Consider the following 21601-nt stretch of genomic DNA (forward strand, 5'->3'; position numbering starts at 1 on the left):
CCTTAAGATTTATGAAGCAGGCAGAGGTCTCCCTGCTCTGTGGACGGCTTTCCCTGAAGGTGCCATCCAAACAATTCATGGCCCAGGTGTCTTGAGAAATTGTTTTCCATGCGCTGCTTCTACCACTCAGTGCCCTGTGGTCCCTCTTCAGCATCCCAGTGCTCTGACTCAGTGTCCCTGGGTCTTGCTTCTGCTTGCCCCTGGCCCAGCCTTCTTCTTGGCTCTTGACTTAACATGCCCTCACTGGAGCATTAACCACTCTTCACACTCTTTCGAAGTCCCTATCGGATACTTCTTTGTGGGTGTTCCACAGGAAACTCAGTCCACACTGCTGGAAATAGACTTACCAAGTTCCATTAGACCAGTCCCTACATCTGTTCATTTTTCTCTCTCTTCTCTTGGCTAAAGACATCATCTACCAAAACATTAAAGTAGGAAGTAGAAGCCCCTAAAATCTTAGCTGCTCTGGAGGCTCAGATCCGAGGATCTCAATTCAGCTAGCCTCAAGCCAGCCTAGGTGGAAAGTCCCTGAAATTCTTATCTCCATATAACCACAAACAACAACAACAAAATGGAGCTATGGCTCAAATGATGGAGTGCTATTATTGAGCACAAAAGCTCAGGAACAGTACCTAAGCCTTGAGTTCAAGCCCCAGTACTGGCACATTCACAAAAGAAGAATTTTAAGATGCAGAGATCATCCAGATGGTCTATCACAAAGTTCTTAGAAGAGGGCAACAAGGGAAGTCTGATTAAAAGAGATGTTGATTTCCACTTACAGTCTTTTTAAGTTAGCATCTACTGTGAAACATACAACTGCCAAATTCCTGGCTATGGCAGATTGCATGTGTACAGAGAAAGGCCGACGTTTGGAGTGCTATTCAAAAATAATCAATTGATTTAAAATATGTTTTCTGAGAACAGTAAGATTGAATGGACATTTCAAAAACAAACCATATGTTCTTTAACTTATTACTAAGCTCTATAGAAGCTTACATGGTTCCTAACTTGTTTTCTATTCTACTTAATCAATCATGTCATTATCTATGTTGAAATTAAAATATTTCAATGAAATAGAAAATTCCAGAGACAGTCTTATCAGAATAAGTAATACCTCAATATGTCTTTAGTAGATGACACAGTCATCTATTAGTTGCTATTTGTGACTGTAATAATCACTTCAAATAATCTAATACTTTGGAGGTAAATCAGAATGGTTTTCAATCCCAGATTGTTTAACAGCTAGAAATAGCAACTTTTTTTTTCTTTGTCGGTTGTGGGACTTGAACTCTGGGCCTGAACACTGTCCCTCAGCCCTTCAGCTCAAGGCAAATGCTCTACCACTTGAGCCACAGTGCCGCTTCTGGTTTTTGGAGTGGTTAATTGGAGATAAGAGTTTCATGGACTTTACTGCCCGGGCTGTCTTTGAATCGTGATCCATAGATCTCAGCCTCCTGAGTAGCTAGGATTACAGACATGAGCCACCAGCGCCTGGCTAGAAATAGCAACTTTTAAATCCATGGAGAAGTTTGGGCCTAAATCAAGGCCAGCCAGCTAAAAGTCATAAATAATATTTATATTTGGGGGGGGGCCCGGTCGTGGGGCCTGAACTCTGGACCTGGGCACTGTCCCTCAGCTCTTCAGCTCAAGGATAGCACTCTACCACTTGAGCCACAGTACCACTTCCGGCTTTTTTCTTTTTACTTATGTGGTGCTGAGGAATCGAACCCAGGGCCTCAAGCATGCAAGGTAAGCGCTCTACCACTGAGCCACCTTCCCAGCCCCAATGTTTACATTTTTTAATGATTGGAGAAACTTTTTTTTTTTTTTTTGCTGGTCATGAGGCCTGAACTCTGGGCCTGGGCGCTGTCCCTCAGCTCTTCAGCTCAAGGCTAGCGCTCTACCACTGGAGCCACAGCGCCACTTCCAGCTTTTTCTGCTTATGTGGTGCTGAGGAATCGAACCCAGGGGCCTCATGCTTGCAAGGCATGCACTCTACCGCTGAGCTACCTTCCCAGCCCGAAACTTTTTTTTTAAGTAGGGAGGATCTCAGGAGGCTGAGATCTGAGATTATGAGATTTGAAGCCAGCCTGAGCAGAAAAATCTGTAAACTCATCTCCAGTTAACCACCAGAAAACCAGAAGTGGAGCTGTGGCTCCAGTGGTAGAGTGTTAGCCTTTGAGCAGAAAAGCTCAGGGACAGCACCCAGGTGCTTGCTTCAAGCCCTACAATTTGCACAACAAAAAAGGGGGGTGGGTGTTGAGGCTGGGAAGTTGGCTCAGTGGTAGAGTACTTGCTTTGCATTCATGAGGCCCTGCGTTCAATTCTTCAGCACACCACATAAGCAGAAAAGGCCAGAAGTGGCACTGTGGCTCAAGTGGTAGAGCGCTAGCCTTGAACTGAAGAGCTGAGGGAAAGTGCCCAGGCCCAGAGTTCAGGTCCCATGACCGGCAAAAAAAAAAAAAAGAAGATAAAAAGGGGGATGTGGAGGGCCAAGGAAAAGTTGATCAAAGAGTATTAAGTTTCCATGATGCAAGATAAGGAAATTGGGGAAGAGGTTGCTACATAGCAGTGTAGGTACCATTAACAGTGCTGCCTTTTTATATTTGGTCTTAAGCATTCATGCCATAAAATAAAGAAGAAAATGGTAACTGTGAGGTGATGGTATGCTGTTTATTTTGATATGCATATCAGAACACTATGTCTGTCATGTACCTTAAGCATATATGACTTTTATTTTGCCTTAATAAGGATGATGAGAAAAAAATCTAGAGGAAGAATACCTCACGATCCATAAACATGTTATAAAACTTACACATATGCATCCATAAATGAAGCTTTATTGGAACACAACCACGCCCATTTGTTGTATTGTCTATGTCTTTGGCCTTTATAGAAAAAATCATGCAGCCCCTGACCTAAATGCCTCCATTCTAATATTACAATGTAAGAATATTCTGCCCTCTGCAGGCTATAACTGGGCACTGTTCCAGCCACAGATCCCTTGCCCACTGTATCGTTTTGTAGGGGTGACACCTGACATTCACAGTGACAAACTTTCATAGCAGTGAGGACTTCCAGTGCTGTAAAGGAAGATGAATTTCTTTCATAATTCAATGGATTTATGTTTGAACTCTAAAAACATGCTTTTAATATTGATCCAAATAAAGCTATGGATGTTTTGTTTTAGCCAGTCCTGTGTTTGAACTTAGGTCCTGAGCACTGTCCCTGAGCTTCTTTTTGCTCAAGGTTAGCACGCTACCACTTGAGCCATAGTACCACTTCTACCTTTTGCTGTTTATGTGGTGCTGAGGGATCGAACCCAGCACTTCATGCATGCTAGGCAAGCATTCTACCACTAAGCCACCTACCCCGTTCCCCCCCCCCTTTGTTTGTTTTTATGCCAGTACTGAGGCTTGAACTCAGACCTGAGCACTATTCCTTAGCATTTTTGCTTAGGGCTGGCTCACTATCACTTGAGCCACAGTGCCACTTCTTTTTGGCTTTTTGGTGGTTACTTGAAGATAAGATTCTCAGAGACTTTCCTGCCCTGGCTGGCTTTGAACCAGGATCCTCAGATCTCAGCCTCCTGAGTGGATAGGATTATAGGTGTGAGCTACCAGTGCCCCATTAAAGCCATGTTCAGCTCTTAACTCAAACACTTGAATAGGTGATCGTGGTTAACTGAAGGATTTGTCTTAGGAGTGAGACTTCGAGGGGCTCTCTCTGACACCTTTAGAGGAGTCAAGGCTAGTGGGCTACAACTTGAGCCACAGTTCAAGTGGTAGTAAATTGGAGATGAGAATCTCATGGACTTCCCTGCCTAGGCTGACTTTGAACTGTGACCCTCAGGTCTCAGCCTCCTGAGTAACTAGGAGTACAGGTGTGAGACACAAGTGTCCAACCTCTCAAATAATTTGTTTAAAGCACAACTTACATATTGTAGATCAAAACTGTGGTTGCATTTACATGTCTTGCTGAAGCCATTGTGTTTAATGCCACTTGATTTATGGACCAATGGAGTAGCGGATGTATTTTTTTTCCTCTGAGAAATTAGCAGACTTCTTTAACTTTTGATCTCCCAATTGTGCACTCTGTGTCTCTAGGTATCCACCTATACAAGGAGAGAATGAGTTGGGGTAAGGAAAATGTGTGCACATCTTATTAGTCATGTGTGTGGAGGGGGGTAGTTTGACCTTCAAAAGAAGCTGTTTTCTTTTTCTTTTCTCTGTGTGTGTATGTGTGTGTACATGTGTGTGTGCGCACGCCAGGCCTGGGTGCTGTTCCTGAGCTTTTGTGCTTATCAAGGCTAGCACTCTACCGCTTAAGCCACAGCTCCACTTCCGGCTTTTTTTTTGTCAGTCCTGGGGCTTGAACTCTGGGCCTGGGTGCTGCCCCTGCCCTCTTTGGCTAGTGCTCTGCTGCTTAAGCTACAGCACTACTTCTGGTTTCCTAATGGTTTATTGGAGATAAGAGTCTCACAGACTTTCCTGCCTGGGCTGGCATTGAACTGCGATCCTCAGATCTCAGCCTCCTGAATAGCTAGGATTACAGGTGTGAGCCACCGGTGCCCGGCTCCAGCTTTTCATTATTATTATTCTGTATATTGCATAGTAGGTGCTTTTATTTATTTATCTATTTATTTATTCTTGCCAGTCCGGGGGCTTGAACTCAGGGCCTAGGCGCTATCCCTGAGCTTCTTTGTGCTCAAGGCTAACGCTCTCCACAGAGTCACTTCTAGCCTGCTCCCAGCATTTTTGATTATTTAGTGGAGATAAGAGTCTCACAGACTTTCCTTGCCAGTGCTGGCTCTGAACCACAATCCTCAGATCTCAGCCTCCTGGCTAACTAGACTTACAGGCATAAGTCACCAGCTCCTAGCAAGAAGCTGTTTTCGCTGCAGGTCTGGCGTAAAGGTTGGTCATGGTGAATGCACGTTCAATGAAGGTTTGTGGATGCTAAGATGTGAGGGCTGTCAGTTCACTTTTCCGGGCACTTACCCTTTCTCCTGCATATAACTGGGGCAGCAGATGGCCGTATGATGTACAGGGTGGTCACACTGAGCTCTGACTTCTTGCCCTGGGGAATGGTCACTTATGAACAAGTAAACCAGGTCAGTCGTTTGAATTTAAAGTGACGGGTTGACAGCAAGTGGCAAAGTGATGGAGATTTCCAAGTCTGACCGTGTTAGGTTTCTGCTGTTGAATGATAATGCACTTGATTTGAATACTCTGGTTCCAGTGAGAGGACAATAGGGAACGCATATTCCAAGTGGGAAGGAAGCTACATTGTAGAATCCAGTTCTAACTGCCTTCTCCAAACAGCAGGCAGGGAGTGTGTGGGTTGCTATAGAAATGGCGGTGACTGAGCCGGCTTCTTATCATGTATGGCGCATACGTAGCAGGCGCTCAGAAACTCCCATCATAAGTGGCCTGTAGTAGTTCGTCTCTGCTGCAGATGGAATGTATTGCTGCTGGTGCTCTGCTCACTGACTGAGTCCTTTTAGGTAAGTCATGGCCAGCCTGCCCTGGATCAGAGGCGGGGCTTATTTACACTATACGTCTAAGGTTTTGTTCCCCTCCCCCAGTTCATGAAGCGTGATGGGAGGCAGGGATTGGGAGACCTTCAGGCATGAATGGTGGTTACAACTTGAAGAAAACAAAAAGCTCCCTGTGTGTATAAATTGAGGACTTGGAATCATGATGACGTTTCTTGTAGTTAGGACAGTTACAGCAAACTGGGGCGTGGATTGTGGGGGGAGACGGTGCTCCTGTGGACAGAGGAGCAGGGGACCTCTCTCTGACCCTTTCTCTCAATTTTACAATGAAGCTAAAATTGCTTTTTTAAAAAAAATGAAGCGATCTGTAGTATAACTAACCTATTTTTTTTTCCTGTGTATCATAAGCCACATGTCCAGAGGGGAGAAATAGAATTGGAATGTTGAGGAGTCATGACTGAATTTAGGGAACCAATCATATTATGTCACATCCATTAGACCGGGTAAAGGTTAGAATGATCATTAATTGTGTTTACTTTTCTGGAAAGCTGAAACAATTTAGAGGTGTTTAATAACAGAGGAAGCGACCTACCGGAGGGCACTGTCAATACATCCGTCAGAAAGATGTGATCTGAGATAGGTCATGTCACCGTGAAGGAGTTTCCTTTCCCTCATATAAAAATGTACCCTCCAAAGTGCATTGGGCTTAGATACACCATGAAGAAGCACAGGGGTAATTTCCCTGAACAGAAGGACTGACCAAAGTGAAGTAGCTCTTAGCAAAGAACTCTGAGAGTTCCATGAAAACTTGGCCTTGCTGAAAGACGTTGGCCACCAGTCCACTCTCGTTTGCTTTTTGAGATACAGATTGGGAGATTGCTTTGGCACGCTGGCCCCACAGCATCCCAATTGCCATGGTGTGCGGCTGAGGAGGGGAGTCAGGCTGTGTCATATCTGAACTGCCCACGGGGTGATCTCAGAACAGGGACCATTGTTTTGCAGTGTTGCCTAGCAACTGAGAAAACAATCTTGTAATAATCAGTCCATTTCTAAGAACTCTTAAGCCACTTGTGTTGGTAGCATCTCCAAAATGAGAATTTTCAGAAAAATTCTACCATCCCATTAGTTCACTCTGTTACAGCTGTTGTTTGGCACGGTTTTGTTTTAAAACCCTATTCCTAAAGATTGGTTTTGCTAAAGTATCATTGTATATAAAACTAGAATTTCTTATGCATCAATTTAACCAAAGCCATTTTTTTTCCTTTTTCATGCTGGTTCTAGGATCTGAGCTTTTTTGCTCAAAGCTAGCACACTACCACTTGAGCCACAGCTCCACTCTGGCTTTTTGGTGGCTAACTGGAGATTAAGATTCTCTAAACCAGGTCCTGATGGCTCACACCTATAATCCTAGCTATTCAGGAGGCTGAGATCTGAGGATCTCAGTTCAAAGCCAGTCCAGGAAGGAAAGCCAGTGAGTGACACCCTGTCTCCAGAGAACCCCCAGAAAACGGGAAGTAACCATGTGGCTCAAAGTGGTAGAGTGCTAGCCTTGAGCAAAAGAGCTTTGGAACAGAGCCTAGGCCCTGGGTTCAAGCCCTATGACAGGAAGAAAGAAAGGGGGGTAGGAAAGGGGGAGGAAGGGAGAGAGGAGAAAAGAAAAGGAAAAAAAAAAGATTCTTACAGACTTCCTGCCCAGTCTGGCTTTGAACTGAAATCCTTAGCTTTTAGCCTCCTAAGTAGCTAGGATTATAGGCATGGACTACCAGTGCCCAGCTCCAAACCATTTTCAGCCAGCTTAACAGTAGCTGTTAGCCTGCTTTTGTGATATTGTTTCCAGATCCTCATGTTCCTCCCCAAAGATCAGCCCTCTTTTTCTAAGGTCAATGCTTAATTACTACTTATGGAGTTTGTATATTATGTGTGGCCAATTTGTACCCTTCTGCCAGTTTTTCCCACAAGCCTAGAAGCCTCCAGGACCTGGTGCTATCTGGCCTGGATTTTAAATACAGATCTTACAGGCTAATTCTTATAGATATCCTTTCTTGCCTGTCAGCTGTGACATGTAATAATTATTATAAATGTAGAAGGGCTCACAGTGCCTTAGAGCCTGGCCTGCTGGATATACAAGTAATCTATTGCCAAAAGATGAGGGTTGGAAATGGCCCTGTGGCTTAAAGTGGTAGAGCACTAGCCTTGAGCAAGAGAGCTCAGGGACAGCACGTAGGACCTCAGTTCAAACCCCGCAACCGACAAAAAAAAAAAAGAGAAGGAAAGATGATGGCAACATTTCAACTTATTATTTACTCTAGCAGGTATGTCTGAGTCTTTCTTTCCATAGTGTACGGTTTAACTCAAGAAGGGAATTCAGAGAATAACAAACCTGAACTCAAAGTGTCAATAGTTGGTTCTGTTCTATCCCTAACACCACATGTAAACACTTCCAAACCATTTGGGTAAGGCGTGTGATCTGAGAAGGCTGAGCTACCCATATGGCAAATTAAGGTTGGGGGGGTGGGGAAGGTGTGGGGGGGTGGCAAGCTACAAGAACGGAAGGAAAGCAAAGAACCATTAGCTCACACCTGGAATTTTAGCTACTAAGGAGGCTGAAATTCCGAGGACTAAGATTCAAAACCAGCCTGGATAGAAAAATCTTTGGGTTCCATCTCCAGTTAACCAGCAAAAAACAAAGCTGGTTGGAGTCATGACTCAAGTGGTAGATCACTAGTCATGAATGAAAAAGCTGAGTGAAAGCACAAGGCCCTGAGTTTAAAGCCCTGTACCAACACAAAGAAGAGGAAGAGGGGAGGAAGACCAAGGAGGAGGGATAAAGACATTCATCACCATCACAAGCACCTCCACAATACAGTTTTCTATCCCCAAGTGCATTGATACATTAGAAACCTAGCATTGTGTCGGATCATAATTGTGACTCTGAGTTTTCAAGAAAACTTGAGTGTCTAGAGCAAAAATTTTTGTAGGTAAATTCACTGTTCCTAGAATTTTCATCCACCTGTCTTTTCACATTTCGGCAGATGGAGAAGAGAACCTTCCAGACTATAGGTAGAAGGTATCCCGAGGGTTGCATAGCAGAAGGGCTTCTCTTCACCTTTATGCAGAGAAGTATATCTGCTATTTTATACATTTATCCCTGCTTGAGATTCCATCAGAGATTGTTAAATGCCTTTCAAAATGATTTGAGACCTAATGGTCTAGGAATTTTCATCATGTAGAATTTCATTCACTGGTGCTACCCGTAGGGTCATTGTCTATAACCTTCCCACACATACAAGACCCCCAGGACTCACACAGCCATGCCCCGAGGCCTGGCCAGAACACAGAGGCACATGCCACCACCCCACTCCTGAGATACCATTCGGCAGCCCAATGGATGCTGCTGCAGAATGAAGCCTGACACGGGTCCTACCTCCCTTCACCAGGTACCATCACCTGGTGACGGAAAGGAGTAGGCCCTACAGGAGGCAGAGAAGGGAGCCCAGAGGAAGTGGCCCTGAAGTGGCAGCCCTGGCAGATGCTTGTGTGGCAGCTTGTGTGTCTGAACCACCAAGGTGACATGTTTTGTCAAGACAGCGCCTTGGGCAGAGGGACCGGTCCAAGGGCATCCAAACAGGATTGGCCAGCCATAGGATCAAAGCTGGAACTTTTTCCCTCTAGGCTGGTACTCTACACCCCCATACACACACTTCTGGGGTTTTGCTGGTTATTTGGAGATTAAAAAAAAAATCTCTCCTGCCAGGCACCAGTGGCTCATGCCTATAATTCTAGCTGCTCAGGAGGCTGAGATCTGAGGATCGAGGTTCGAAGCCAGCCCAGGCAGAAAAGTCCCTATAAGATTCTCATCTCCAATTAACCACTCAAAAACCAGAAATGGCGCTGTGGCTCAAGTGGTAGAGCACTAGCCTTGCAAACAAAGAGGCTCAGGGGTAGCACCGAGGCCCTGAGTTCAAGTCCCACGATCAACAAAAAAAAGTCTCTCTGAAACTAGGTACCAGTGGTTCATGTCTGTAATCCTAGCTACTCAGAAGGCTGAGACCTGAGGATCTCAATTCAAAACCAGTGGGGCAGTAAGGTCATGAGACTCCAACTAATGACCAAGAAGCCAGAACTGGCACTGTGGCTCCAGTAGTAGAGTGCTAGCCTTGAGCATAAAAGCTAAGAGACAGTACCCAAGCCCTGAGTTCAAGCCCCAGAACTAGCATTTAAACAAAAAAAGTCCAATTTTTCTGCCTGGGTTGTTTCTCAAACCTCAGCCTCCTGGGTAGCTGAGATGCCAGACATGAGCCACCAACACCAGGCCCAAAGCTGAAACTTTCCTTTGTAAAGTAGGAACAATCTGATCCAGGCTTTGTTCTGTATGAACAGCGTCCCATGTACCCCACGTGTACGTACATGCTAAAGACCCTCAGTGTATGCTCTGATCTTAGCACCACCATCTGGCTACTTCACTCAGCAGAAAGACTTGGCGAGTTTTATTTGCTCTGCCCCTGGTCTCACCTGTCAGGAGCCCTGCCTTGTTCTGGGCTGGAGTACCATAATCTCTTCTGGTGTGTGCCCCTGCCCAGATGGGAACCATCCTCACCCACGGCAGCATCAGGACTCCGGTAATAAGCACCATACGTTTCCAGCGCACAAGTCATTAATCCTGAGATTCCCTCCCAGCAAACACAGAAAGCTTGGAAAATGCTTTTGCCAGTAACAGCATGAACGTCAAATCCCAAAACGGTGTCACATTTTAGTCCCTGGCTATGTATGCATTTTACAGCAAGCTCATGCCAAAATAAATGACGCTTCGTCTGCTGGCTTTGTTCCCTTCTGCATGGGAAGACAGCAGCCCCTTTTAGTCACACTTCTGCATGGACCCCTCCCCTGCTGACCACACGAAGCCAGTCAATGATGGTTTTCTGATGGTGGGGGGGGTTGTTGGTTTGTTTATGTAGGTACTAGGGCTTGAACTCGGGACCTGTCTCTTTGATTTTTTTTAATTTTACAAGGTTGACACTCTACCACTTGAGCCCCTAGTTGGAGATAAGAGCCTCATAGACTTTCCTGCCTTGGCTGGCTTTGAACTACGATCCTCAGATCTCAGCCTCTTGAGTAGCTAGGATTACAGGTGTGAGCCACCAGAGTCCCTTAAACATGAAACATGTTGAGGTCCTACTCCATGGATTTTTTGGGGGGGTCGGTCGTGGGGCTTGAACTCTGGGCCTGAGCACTGTCCCTGAACTCTTCAGCTCAAGGTGAGCGCTCTGCCACTTGAGCCATAGCACCACTTCCGGTTTTCTGGTGGTTTATTGGAGATAAGAGTCTCACAGACTTTCCTGCCCTGGCTGACTTTGAACCATGATCCTCAGATCTCAGCCTCCTGAGCAGCTAGGATTCCAGGAGTGAGCCACGAGCGCCCAGCTTCCCTGGATATATCTGAGTCAAGAATACAGAAAAGCAATACAAAGAGGGCGAAGAGGCAGGTGGTGGGAAGATCAGCAGGCACTGCCTTCAGCGGCAGGGCTGCAGTGGTCTCTATTGCTAATAGCGTTTGTCATGTGGATGCCAAATTCTTCCCAACCTGGGCCCAGCTTTTCCCTTCCATTCACGTGGGCCTCTTTCCTGCCCCATTGTGGCCATGCCTGGGGGCTTGCTTTGCCTCCCCCCGCACAGTCCCCCTACCCCCCACCCCCTGTCTCACGATGTTCTCTTCCTCTTTCTCCTGGGTCCCTGCAGACATACTCTGCTTGTCTATCAAAGGTGAATTCAGCTGGACACGGATGACTCATACCTGTAGTCCTAGATAATCAGACAGCTAAGATCTGAGGGTCATGGTTCAAAGCCAGCCTGGGCAGATAAACCTGAGAGACTGTTATCTAGGTTGGGGGGTGACTCTCAAATGGTAGAACATCCACCTTGAACAAATAAGATGAGCAAGAGCATGAGAGGTCCTAGGCTCAAGCCCAGTACCAGCAAACACACATATACACACAAAGCTGAATTCATCCCATTGTCACCCCAAGTGTCACAATTTCTCCCCCCTACCCCCTACAGTTATATCTTTGTTGTTGTTGTTGTTGTTGTTGTGGGGCTTGAACTCTGGGCATGGGCACTGTCCCTCAGTTCAAGATGAGTGCTCTACCACTTGAGCCACAGCGCCACTTCCAGTTTTCTGGTGGTTTATTGGAGATAAGAGTCTCACAGACTTTCCTGCCTGGGCTGGCTTTGAACCTCGATTCTCAGATCTCAGCCTCCTGAGTAGCTAGGATTACAGGCCTGAGCCACCAATGCCTGGCTAACAGTTGTATCTTCTTAGTTGTTGGCTTTTCTGGCTTCTATCAGCATGGAACTGTGGGTCGTCCAGGCTGGCTTTGAAAGGCTGTCCCATTTGAAAGGCAGTGAGTCAAGCATCTAATCTGGGGGAAACTGCAAACCAATGAATGCCTGGCTGCTTCTTGGCTGGTCCATGGACACACTGCCTGTGGTGGGTGGAGCTATTGGAAGCACCAGTAGCAGTGGGTAAAGTATGGTAAGTGTATGAGAGGAGGAAGAGGAGGGCAGGGGAGAAGGAAAACTGGATAGGAGAAAAGGAAGCAATGGAAAGCAATCCATTCTCTACTTCTGGGTAAACTTTCTTAGCTAACAACCCCTACCCCCTTTTTGGCTGGTCAAAGGGCTTGAACTCAGGGCCTGGGCACTGTCTCTGAGCTGTTGGCTCAAGGCTAGCGTTCTATCGCTTTGAGCCACAGGTCCACTTCTGGTTTACTGGTGGTTTATTGGAGATAAGAGTCTCACGGACTTTCCTGCCCAGTCTGGCTTTGAACCATGATCCCTCAGATCTCATCTTCCTGAATAGCTAGGATTGCAGGCATGAGTCACTGGCATCCAGCAAAGAACCGTTTTTAATGTGGCTGCTGTCTTCTGTCTCTATTTTCTAACTTGAACCAAAATCATCTGGAGCCATGATCAAACCTGTTTCCTGGGAAAGCTAGAGAACCAAGAAGCTCTTGGGGACTGGCCTCTTCTCCTTCCCCTTTTGTGTTGCTTGCTCCCTTCTAAGCAGAAGAGAGCATTGTGCGATCCTAGGCAGCATTACCAGAGCACCTTTCCACCCACTGCCATAGCAATTTGAATGTTGCTATGGCAACCGTTAGTGCCTAGAAGCAGCCCAAGTATTGTTTCTTTCTTCAGGGGGAAAAAAAAATCCACCATTGCAGAAAACATCTGAAATGTATGCACCTGGGCTCGAGAGACCAAGGAGTAAAATATTTGGTGCACGTAGCCCATAGATGTTTCTGGTATCTCAGAGTCTCGCACATGGTTGTTTTGATGGCTGATGATTGTGAGAGCAACGTGGGCTGTGCCAGGCCTCTTGGATGCAGGTGGTTCAGGGTGGGTGTACACAAACCTTGGGAGGGTTTAGCCTGCCTCACCTTGGCCTCTGCCTACAGCTACCATCACCAGCCTCAGATGATCTGCCTCTGTGAGTGAGCCAGGTGAACCAAGCCCCTCCATTTGGGGCTAGGAAACAGCTCAGCAACCTTGTTCAAATTTCATCTCTGTCAGTGAATCCTCTCCCACAAGCTTTGCAAAGTCATCAGACCCTGGGAAGGTTTGTGGGAACACTGCATAACACAGTAGAAGAAATAACCCCAAGCTTGAGATCAGTCAGACTTAGGGCTCCTTTGGGCTTTCTAGTTCCATAAGGACTTTAGATGTTGTGATCACCCATTTTCCATATCTTCATCTAACAGGAGAAACCAAGGCCTGCTCTGTAGGATTGTTGTGCAATGACAGGTAGTATGTGGCAGGTGTTTGTTAATGTTAAATGATAGTTAAAGTAGTAACTGAAGTTGGAGCACAGACTTTCACTTATGCAATGTTTCCTAACATCAGAACCAAGTAAAAGGTTTTTTAAAGAATATACAATGTGGGAGAGGAGTTAGGAGGGAAACTGGGAGGAAATGAGGGAGGGGGTGACATTGTTCAAAAAGAAATATACTCAGTACCTGACTAATGTAACTGTAATCCTGTGTATATCACCTTTACAGTGAAAGATTTAAAAAAAAAAAAAAAGCCGGGAGATTTAAAAAAAAAAAAAAAAAAAAAAGCCGGGCACTGGTGGCTCACGCCTGTAATCCTAGCTACTCAGGAGGCTGAGATCTGAGGATCACAGTTCAAAGCCAGCCCAGGCAGGAAAGTTGGTGAAACTCTTATCTCCAATAAACCACCAGAAAACTGGAAGTGGCGCTGTGGCTCAAGTGGTAGAACACTCACCTTGAGCTGAAGAGCTGAGGGACAGTGCCCAGGCCCAGAGTTCAGGCTCTATGACCGGACCCAAAAAAAAAAAAAAAAGAATTTTCCTAAGCCAGGCTTCCTGGGTCAGAATTTGCAAAGATGGAATATAGTAGATAGATAGATAGATAGATAGATAGATAGATTTTTTAAAGGACAAAGTTAGAGGTGCAGCTGAATAGTAAAGTGCTTTCCTAGCATATATGAGACACTGGGTTCTAACTCCAGCATCAAAACCAAACAACAGAACTTTCCTAAGCAGTAGTGACATAGTCTGTGGTTAAGGTAAGAAATTGGCTCATTTGCATATTGGCTTGGTGCCAATGGCTCACTAATCCTAGCTACTCAGGAGGCTGAGATCTGAGGACCACAGTTGAAAGCCGACCTGAGCAGGAAAGTCCGTGAGACTCTTATCTCCAATTAACCACCAAAAACCTGGAAGTAGTGCTATGGCTCAAGTGGTAGAGAGCTTGAAATAAAGATTATAAACAGCAGGGTGATGATGTCTCACACCTGTCATTGTAGCTACTCAGAAGGCTGAGATCTCAGGATCTTGGTTCAAAGCCAGCTTGAATGGAATAGTACACACACACACACACACACACACACACACACACACACACACACACACAGCTCAGGGTTCTCCACCTCTTCATTTCCACCAGGCCTAATGGTACTCCCATCTTCTAAACCCTGAAAACTTCTGCTGAAAAATTATCTGTTGTTTGATAAAGTGACTGAAACTAATTTGGTTGGGAAAGCAAAGAAATCTTTTGTGTGTATGTGTGCTAATACTGGAGCTTGAATTCAGAGCCCTGTACTTCTCTCAGCTTTCGCTACTCAAGACATGCTCTAAGCTGGGTGCTGGTGGCTCACACTTGTAATTCTAGCTACTCAGGAGGCTGAGCTCTGAGGATCAGGTTTAAAGCCAGTCTGTGAGACTCTTATCTCCAATAAACCATGAGAAAACTGGAAGTGGCGCTGTAGCTCAAGTGGTAGAGTGCTCGCCTTGAGCTGAAGAGCTCAGGGACAGAGCCCAGGCCCAGAGCTCAAGCCCTAGGACTGACCAAAAAAAAAAAAAAAAAAGACTGGTGCTCTACCACTTGAGTCATATACCCACTTCCAGCCTTTTCATGGTCAATTGAAGATGGAGTCTCACAGACTTTTCTGCCCAGGCTGACTTCAAACTTTGATCCTCAGATCTCAGCCTCATGAGCAGCTAGAATTACAGGCATGAGTCACCAGCTCCGGGCACTAAGAAATTCTTAACACCATTCCCTTTTTTTCCTTAAAGGAAATTGCAGCGCATTTTGATTGTTTGCGATCCCTAGATGAAAATTTGATTATCCAGGCTTATCAACATGAGCTATAAATTTGACATTTGAGGTGACTTAAGCTTTAAGCAGGAGTTTAGTATGCATACAGCTGAAGTTCTTTTCTGAATCCCACAGGAACGTGGCTGAAGAGCGGCCTAGGTCTGGTGCACCAAGAAGGCACCCAGCTGACGTGGACGTACATTGCCCCCCAGCTGGGATACTGGGTAGCAGCCATGTCTCCTCCCATCCCAGGTAACAGAGCTAACACTCTGATGATGGGGATTGATTGCTTCCAGGATTCTGGTTAAGCATGCTTTGGGAAATGGTTTCAGTAGAGAGATCACCTTCTGTTCAAAAACAGCTAAATCTGGAAACCTAATGATGGGGTGAAGGGAGGAGTATTTTGTGGGGGTGGGGAGTTCTGGTTGGAACTTTTCCATCTAGGATAAGAATAATGCATGGAGAATAGTCCTGTCTCCTATTCCTGTTTTGCTCAAGCCAGCTGCCATAGGGAATTCTTAATCAAGAGCCCTCAGGGGTGGCTGAGACCTCCTCTCTAATTCCTGAAACAGCTGTGGTTTGGTGTAAGGGAACCTGTGGGGGGGGAGAGCAGGGTTCCTGGGATAAAATGCCCAGTTTGTCATTGATCAAAGGCTTAAACATAGACCAATTGCTTTTGTGTCGAAAAAGAGTAATCTCAACTTGGAAAATATGAATTCATACCTAGTTCTTAGGAACATTACTAAATGTATATGGTTGATTTGGGTTTTTTTTAATCTGTATTATCTTAGTATTCCAGAATTGTTTTTTTGGTGGGTTTTTTTTTCAAAATCAGTATCATAGGAAAATTATTTCCAGGGATGACTCCTATTATTAGTCAAGCACTGCCTGCCCTGGGGAAATCTCTTTCTTGGTGTCAAAACTTTATGTGGTAAGGGATATACCTTTGATTTTTCTTTTATCCACATCTGAAAGTCAAGAACATCCAAACCTGATGATCAAAGTGGGTGATGGAGTAAAGTCCACAGTGTTACCATCAAGGGGTGCCTCTTGCAAATGAACCATGAAGACAGTTGTTCAATAAAAGTTGCAACTATTTTAGCAATGGGATTATCGCTAGACTTAACACTTAGACTCCCAAAGTCACTGAAAGGATGGAGGCTGGTCCTAGCTAAGTTGTCTTTCTTTTAAATCTATACTAAAAATCTTATGATTTTTTTTCCTGTATATAAAATCCTCACATACTCAGACCATCTCCTGATTGTAAGAGTCCATGAATTAGATTACCATGCATTTATTTTCTTTTATAAAAGATCATGCATGGGGTGGAATGTGGCTTAGTGGTAGCCACATGTAGCTAGCATGTATGAAGCCCTGTGGTAGCTAGCATGTATGAAGCCCTGGATTCCATTCCTCAGTACCACATAAGCAGAAAAAGGCGGAGGTGATGCTGTGGCTCAAGTGGCAGAGCACTTGTCTTGAGCAAAAACAACAAACTCAGGGACAGTAGTGGGGCCCTGAGTTCAAGCCCTAGGACTGGCAAAATAAATAAATATAAATAAATAAAAAGATTATGCATTTACAATGCTGAGTGTCCTACCAGGTGGGTACAACAGCATTTGATATTTAGGTATTGAGTGTTATAGGCCATTGAAGCTTTTGTGATATCATGGAAGGATAACATGTTCATCATGGAATGAAAATGTGGTACCATTAAGCTCACTGCCTAAGGGGTATGTACTCTCTCATCTGGCTGAGTCAGGAAGAGTAAGACTAAGCATGACCTTCTCAGCTGATCTTCCAGTTTTTATTTAAAGAGGTTCAGAATTCTACAATGCTGTTTTCTGATTTTGTAGGGCCTGTCACCACGCAAGACATTACCACATACCACACGGTGTTTCTTTTGGCCATTCTAGGAGGAATGGCTTTCATTCTTTTGGTTTTGCTGTGTCTCCTTTTATACTATTGCAGGTAAAGTGTTACTATTTTGGCAATATCGTGTGTGTGTGTGTGTGTGTGTGTGTGTGCGCGCGCGCGCATGCGTGCACATGTGCCCATCCTGGGGCTTGAACTCAGGGTCTAAGTACTATCCTTGCACTTCTTTGCTCAAGGCTAGTGCTTTAACACTTGAGCCACATCTCAATTCCAGCTTTTTTGTGGTTAATTGTAAATAAGAGTTTCATGAACTTTCCTGCCCAGGCTGGCCTTGAACTATGATCCTCAAAGGTCAGCCTTCTGAGTAGCTAGGGTTATAGACATATACCACCACTGGAAGCTGACAGCATTAGAGAGAGAGAGAGAGAGAGAGAGTGTGTGTGTGTGTGTGTGTGTATGTGTGTGTGTGTGTGTGTGTGTGTGTGTGTCCTAGGGTTTAAACACAAGCCCTGGGCACTGTCCCCAAAATTTTTTTGCTCCAGGCTAGCTCTCTACCATTTCCAACTGTTTTGGGGCTTAACTGGAGATAAGATAGATTTTCCTGCCTGAGCTGGCTCTGAACAGCAATCCTCAGATCTCAACCTCCTGAGTAGCTAGGATTACAGGCATGAGCCACCAGCACCCACTGCAATATCTTTTTTTTTTTTTTTTTTGTTGGTCGTGGGGCTTGAACTCTGGGCCTGGGCGCTGTCCCTCAGCTCTTCAGCTCAAGGCGAGCGCTCTACCACTTGAGCTATAGCGCCACTTCCGGTTTTCTGGTGGTTTATTGGAGATAGGAGTCTCACGGTCTCTCCTGCCCGGGCTGGCTTTGAACCGCGATCCTCAGATCTCAGCCTCCTGAGTAGCTAGGATTACAGGCGTGAGCCACCAGTGCCCGGCTTGCAATATCTTTTTTTAATTTGGGATTTCTTACTCAGTTTGAGTTCAGAAGCATTGGTAGGGACATGGTTTGTTTGGTTTGTTTGTTCTTTTTCTCCTTAAATTGGGTTGTGTTTTCTTCTCATGAAAGGATATCTAAGAACTCAAATATGTGATCCAGATAAATCAGTAGGATACACAGGCATTCTTATACATAGCAGGCCTAGAATGGGAGTTGTAACAGTTGGGCAATTGTCATAGGACTCAGAATATCCCTCAAAACTGGTTGTGGCTCAGGCCTGTTACCCTAGCTACTCAGGAGGCTGAGATCTGAGGATTATGGTTTGAAGCCAGCCTCGGCAGAAAAGTCCCCATGAGACTCTTATCTCCATTTAAACACCAGCAAACTGGAAGTGAAGCTATGGTTCTCAAGTGGAAGAGCACTAGCCTTAACTGAAAAAGCTCAGGGACAGCACCTAAGCCCTGAGTTCACACCCCATGACCGACAGACAGAGAGAGAGAGATGATACTCTGTGATCTAAGCAGAATGATTCTCCATTTGATGCCCTGCCTGTTCAGTTCGTAAGAAAACTTATTATTGTTGGGTGCCATTGGCTCACATCTATAATCCTAGCTATATAAGGTGGCTGAGATCTAGAGGATTATGGCTTGAAGCCAGCCCAGGCAGAAAAGTCCATGAGCCGCTATCTCCAAAATAATCAGCAAAAAGTCAAGCTGGAAGTATCGATCAAATAATAGAGCCCCTGCCTAGAAAGCATGAGGCTCTAAGTTCTATCTCCAGTATCCTTTTTTAAAAAAAGCCTAATGATGCAATTACCAGATTATGTGATAATAGTTTAAACTTGAGTATATTGACTGAAGAGGCTGCTGATGTGCTGTATTTTGTTTAGCCTTTTGGAGCTTGAGAATTAGGATTTCTATCTAAAACATGATACTTGGCCATCATGAGCATCCCTAATCTCAGTTGGAATCCTGTCTTTGGTTGGTCGCAGGAGGAAGTGCTTGAAACCCCGTCAGCATCATAGAAAACTACAACTTCCTGCAACCCTTGAGAGTTCTAAAAGGGACCAGTCAACATCCATGTCCCACATCAACTTACTGTTTTCTCGACGGGCATCAGAGTTTCCCGGTCCACTGTCTGTCTCCAGTCATGGCCGCCCAGAGGCCCCAGGGACAAAGGAGCTGCTGGGTGGGGCCCATTTAGAAATGATGTCCCCAAATGGAGAGGGGGACCTGCATACACCCATGCTAAAACTCTCCTATAGTACCTCACAAGAATTTAGCTCACGAGAGGAACTGCTCTCCCATAAAGAAGAGGATAAAAGCCAAGCATCCTTTGATAACCTGACGCCAAGTGGGACGCTAGGGAAAGATTATCACAAATCCGTGGAGATTTTTCCCTTAAAGGCAAGAAAATCTCTGGAAAGAGAAGGCTACGAGTCTTCTGGCAATGATGACTACAGGGCTAGTTACAATGCGATGCTGTCCCAGCCTTTATTTGAAAAGCAGGACCGAGACAACTCAGCATCCACAGGAAGCAAACTCACCATTCAGGAACCTATGTACCCCGCGCCTTCGTCCCCTGAAAAAGAACAGCTGCTGGACCGCAGACCTACTGAATGTATGATGTCTCGATCAGTCGATCACCTGGAGAGACCCACATCTTTCCCACGGCCAGGCCAGTTGATCTGCTGCAGTTCCGTGGATCAGGTCAATGACAGCGTTTACAGGAAAGTCTTGCCTGCGTTGGTCATCCCTGCTCATTATATGAAACTTCCAGGGGACCACTCGTATGTCAGCCAGCCTCTGGTGGTCCCCGCAGACCAGCAGCTGGAGATCGGAAGACTCCAGGCGGAGCTGTCCAACCCCCACGCAGGGCTCTTCCCCCACCCGACCTCTCAGATGCAGGGTCAGCCTTTGTCTTCCCAGGCCATCTCTCAGCAACACCTGCAGGAGACAGGCTCGAGAGAGTGGAGCCCTCAGAACACAGCTATGTCGGAGTCTCTGTCCATCCCGGCATCTTTGAATGATGCAGCTTTGGCTCAGATGAACAGCGAGGTGCAGCTCCTGACTGAAAAGGCTCTGATGGAACTTGGTGGTGGAAAGCCACTTCCACACCCCCGAGCGTGGTTCGTCTCCCTGGATGGAAGGTCCAATGCTCACGTTAGACACTCCTACATTGATCTCCAAAGAGCTGGAAGGAATGGAAGTAACGATGCCAGTTTAGACTCTGGTGTGGATATGAATGAACCAAAATCTGCCCGGAAGGGAAGGGGTGACCCTTTGTCTCTCCAGCAAGGCCACCCACCCGTCCAGGAGCACCAGCAGAAGGAATCCAGGACCCAGGACAGCAACACCTACACGCAGCTCGTGTATCTGGATGACGTAGACCAGAGCGGCAGTGAGTGTGGGACCACTGTGTGCACCCCGGAGGACAGTACACTGCGATGTTTACTGGAAGGTTCCAGTCGAAGGAGTGGGGGGCAGCTGCCCAGCCTACAGGAGGAGACAACCAAACGAACTGTAGATGGCCCCCAGGAGCCATTAGCCAGCCCTCAACACAGAAGATCTGCTCGTGATGACGACGAAGAGGATGATGATGACGATGACCAAGGAGAAGATAAGAAAAGCCCCTGGCAGAAACGAGAGGAGAGACCCCTGATGGCCTTTAACATCAAATGAGCCCTCGCTAAGCCACCCAGCTGTGGAATATAAAATTGCCAAATATCCTTTCTTACGGAAGCACGTACCTGTTTGTGAAGGAAGCCGGACCGAGGCGAGCATGGATGGGTTGATTCACCACGTTGACGCTGCGGCGATGATGGTAGAAAGGAACTCAAAGGAGTATTCAGAAGACAGGATCTCTGATGCATGCTGCCCTTCCTGGGTGGTGGCTGGGAGAGAAGTGTGGGAATGTCTTTTCCACGGACTTGACCTGCCTGGTATGCTGACAAACCAAGCACCCTGGTCCTGTGCTCCAAGGATCACCTCAGTCCTCCCTCAGATTCTGGGAACAGATGAAACTCTTCTCTTTTTCTCTTTTTCTTTTCTTTCTTTCTTTTTTGCATTGCTTGAATCCATTTTCTCATGATAATGCAACGATGAAGCTATTACTGGGAAATGAGCAGGACGCTCCTGTCCCCAAGGTCGCCATTATTGCAAAGGAAAGCTATGCATTGCTGCTGGGTAGGCTTTGTTTTTGCTTTGGTTTGTTTTTGTTGTTGTTGTTTGGGGGGGGTTGTTTTTTGTTTCTTTTTTTTTGTTTGGTTTTTTGCTTTGGTTAGATTTCTTTTGGAGATTCGCTTTTGCTTTTTGGAGGGTGTTTTTTTTTGGTTGTTGTTGTTTTTGGTTTATTCGTTTTGTCTTTTTTTTTAAGTACAATTTGGTGGTAAGATTTTTATTCCCTCATTTGAATCTGTTCTACTTCTCAGTGGTTTTACTTCGGGCTCTCCTCTTCAGGAACTCGGAAGCATCGTCTCTAAACATCCAAGCCTTTTTAAATGAAATCGCACTGAGTTGTTTTTTGTTTTTTTTTTTTTTAAATCAGTTTAAAGAGTCTTTCAATTCTGGTCCTATTAACTCCAAGTGCCTTTTTTACAGTGACAACAGACAGTCCCTCACTTTGTTGTTGTTGTTATTTTTGGTCTTGTTTTTCTTACACCCTTTAATTGAACTGCCT

At 45.6% G+C, this 21601-nt stretch overlaps 2 protein-coding genes across 2 annotated transcripts in view; both read left to right on the forward strand.

Moving 5' to 3' along the window:
- Fam171a1 (family with sequence similarity 171, member A1) overlaps nt 1-21161 on the forward strand; it is a 46530-nt gene extending 25369 nt beyond the window's left edge. Inside the window, exons 6-8 of the mRNA XM_013014603.1 lie at nt 15244-15360; nt 16965-17079; nt 18915-21161. Of these exons, the coding sequence (XP_012870057.1) occupies nt 15244-15360; nt 16965-17079; nt 18915-20604 (1922 nt within the window). The 3' untranslated portion in view covers nt 20605-21161. The remainder of the gene's footprint in view (nt 1-15243; nt 15361-16964; nt 17080-18914) is intronic.
- The window catches only part of Nmt2 (N-myristoyltransferase 2), a 56719-nt gene continuing 56141 nt past the window's right edge, over nt 21024-21601 (forward strand). The window contains exon 1 of the mRNA XM_013014604.1: nt 21024-21108. Coding sequence (XP_012870058.1) covers nt 21024-21108 — 85 coding nt within the window. The remainder of the gene's footprint in view (nt 21109-21601) is intronic.

The sequence above is a fragment of the Dipodomys ordii genome, unplaced genomic scaffold (genome assembly GCF_000151885.1).
Source record: "Dipodomys ordii isolate 6190 unplaced genomic scaffold, Dord_2.0 Scaffold24, whole genome shotgun sequence".
In the NCBI taxonomy this organism is placed as follows: domain Eukaryota; kingdom Metazoa; phylum Chordata; class Mammalia; order Rodentia; family Heteromyidae; genus Dipodomys; species Dipodomys ordii.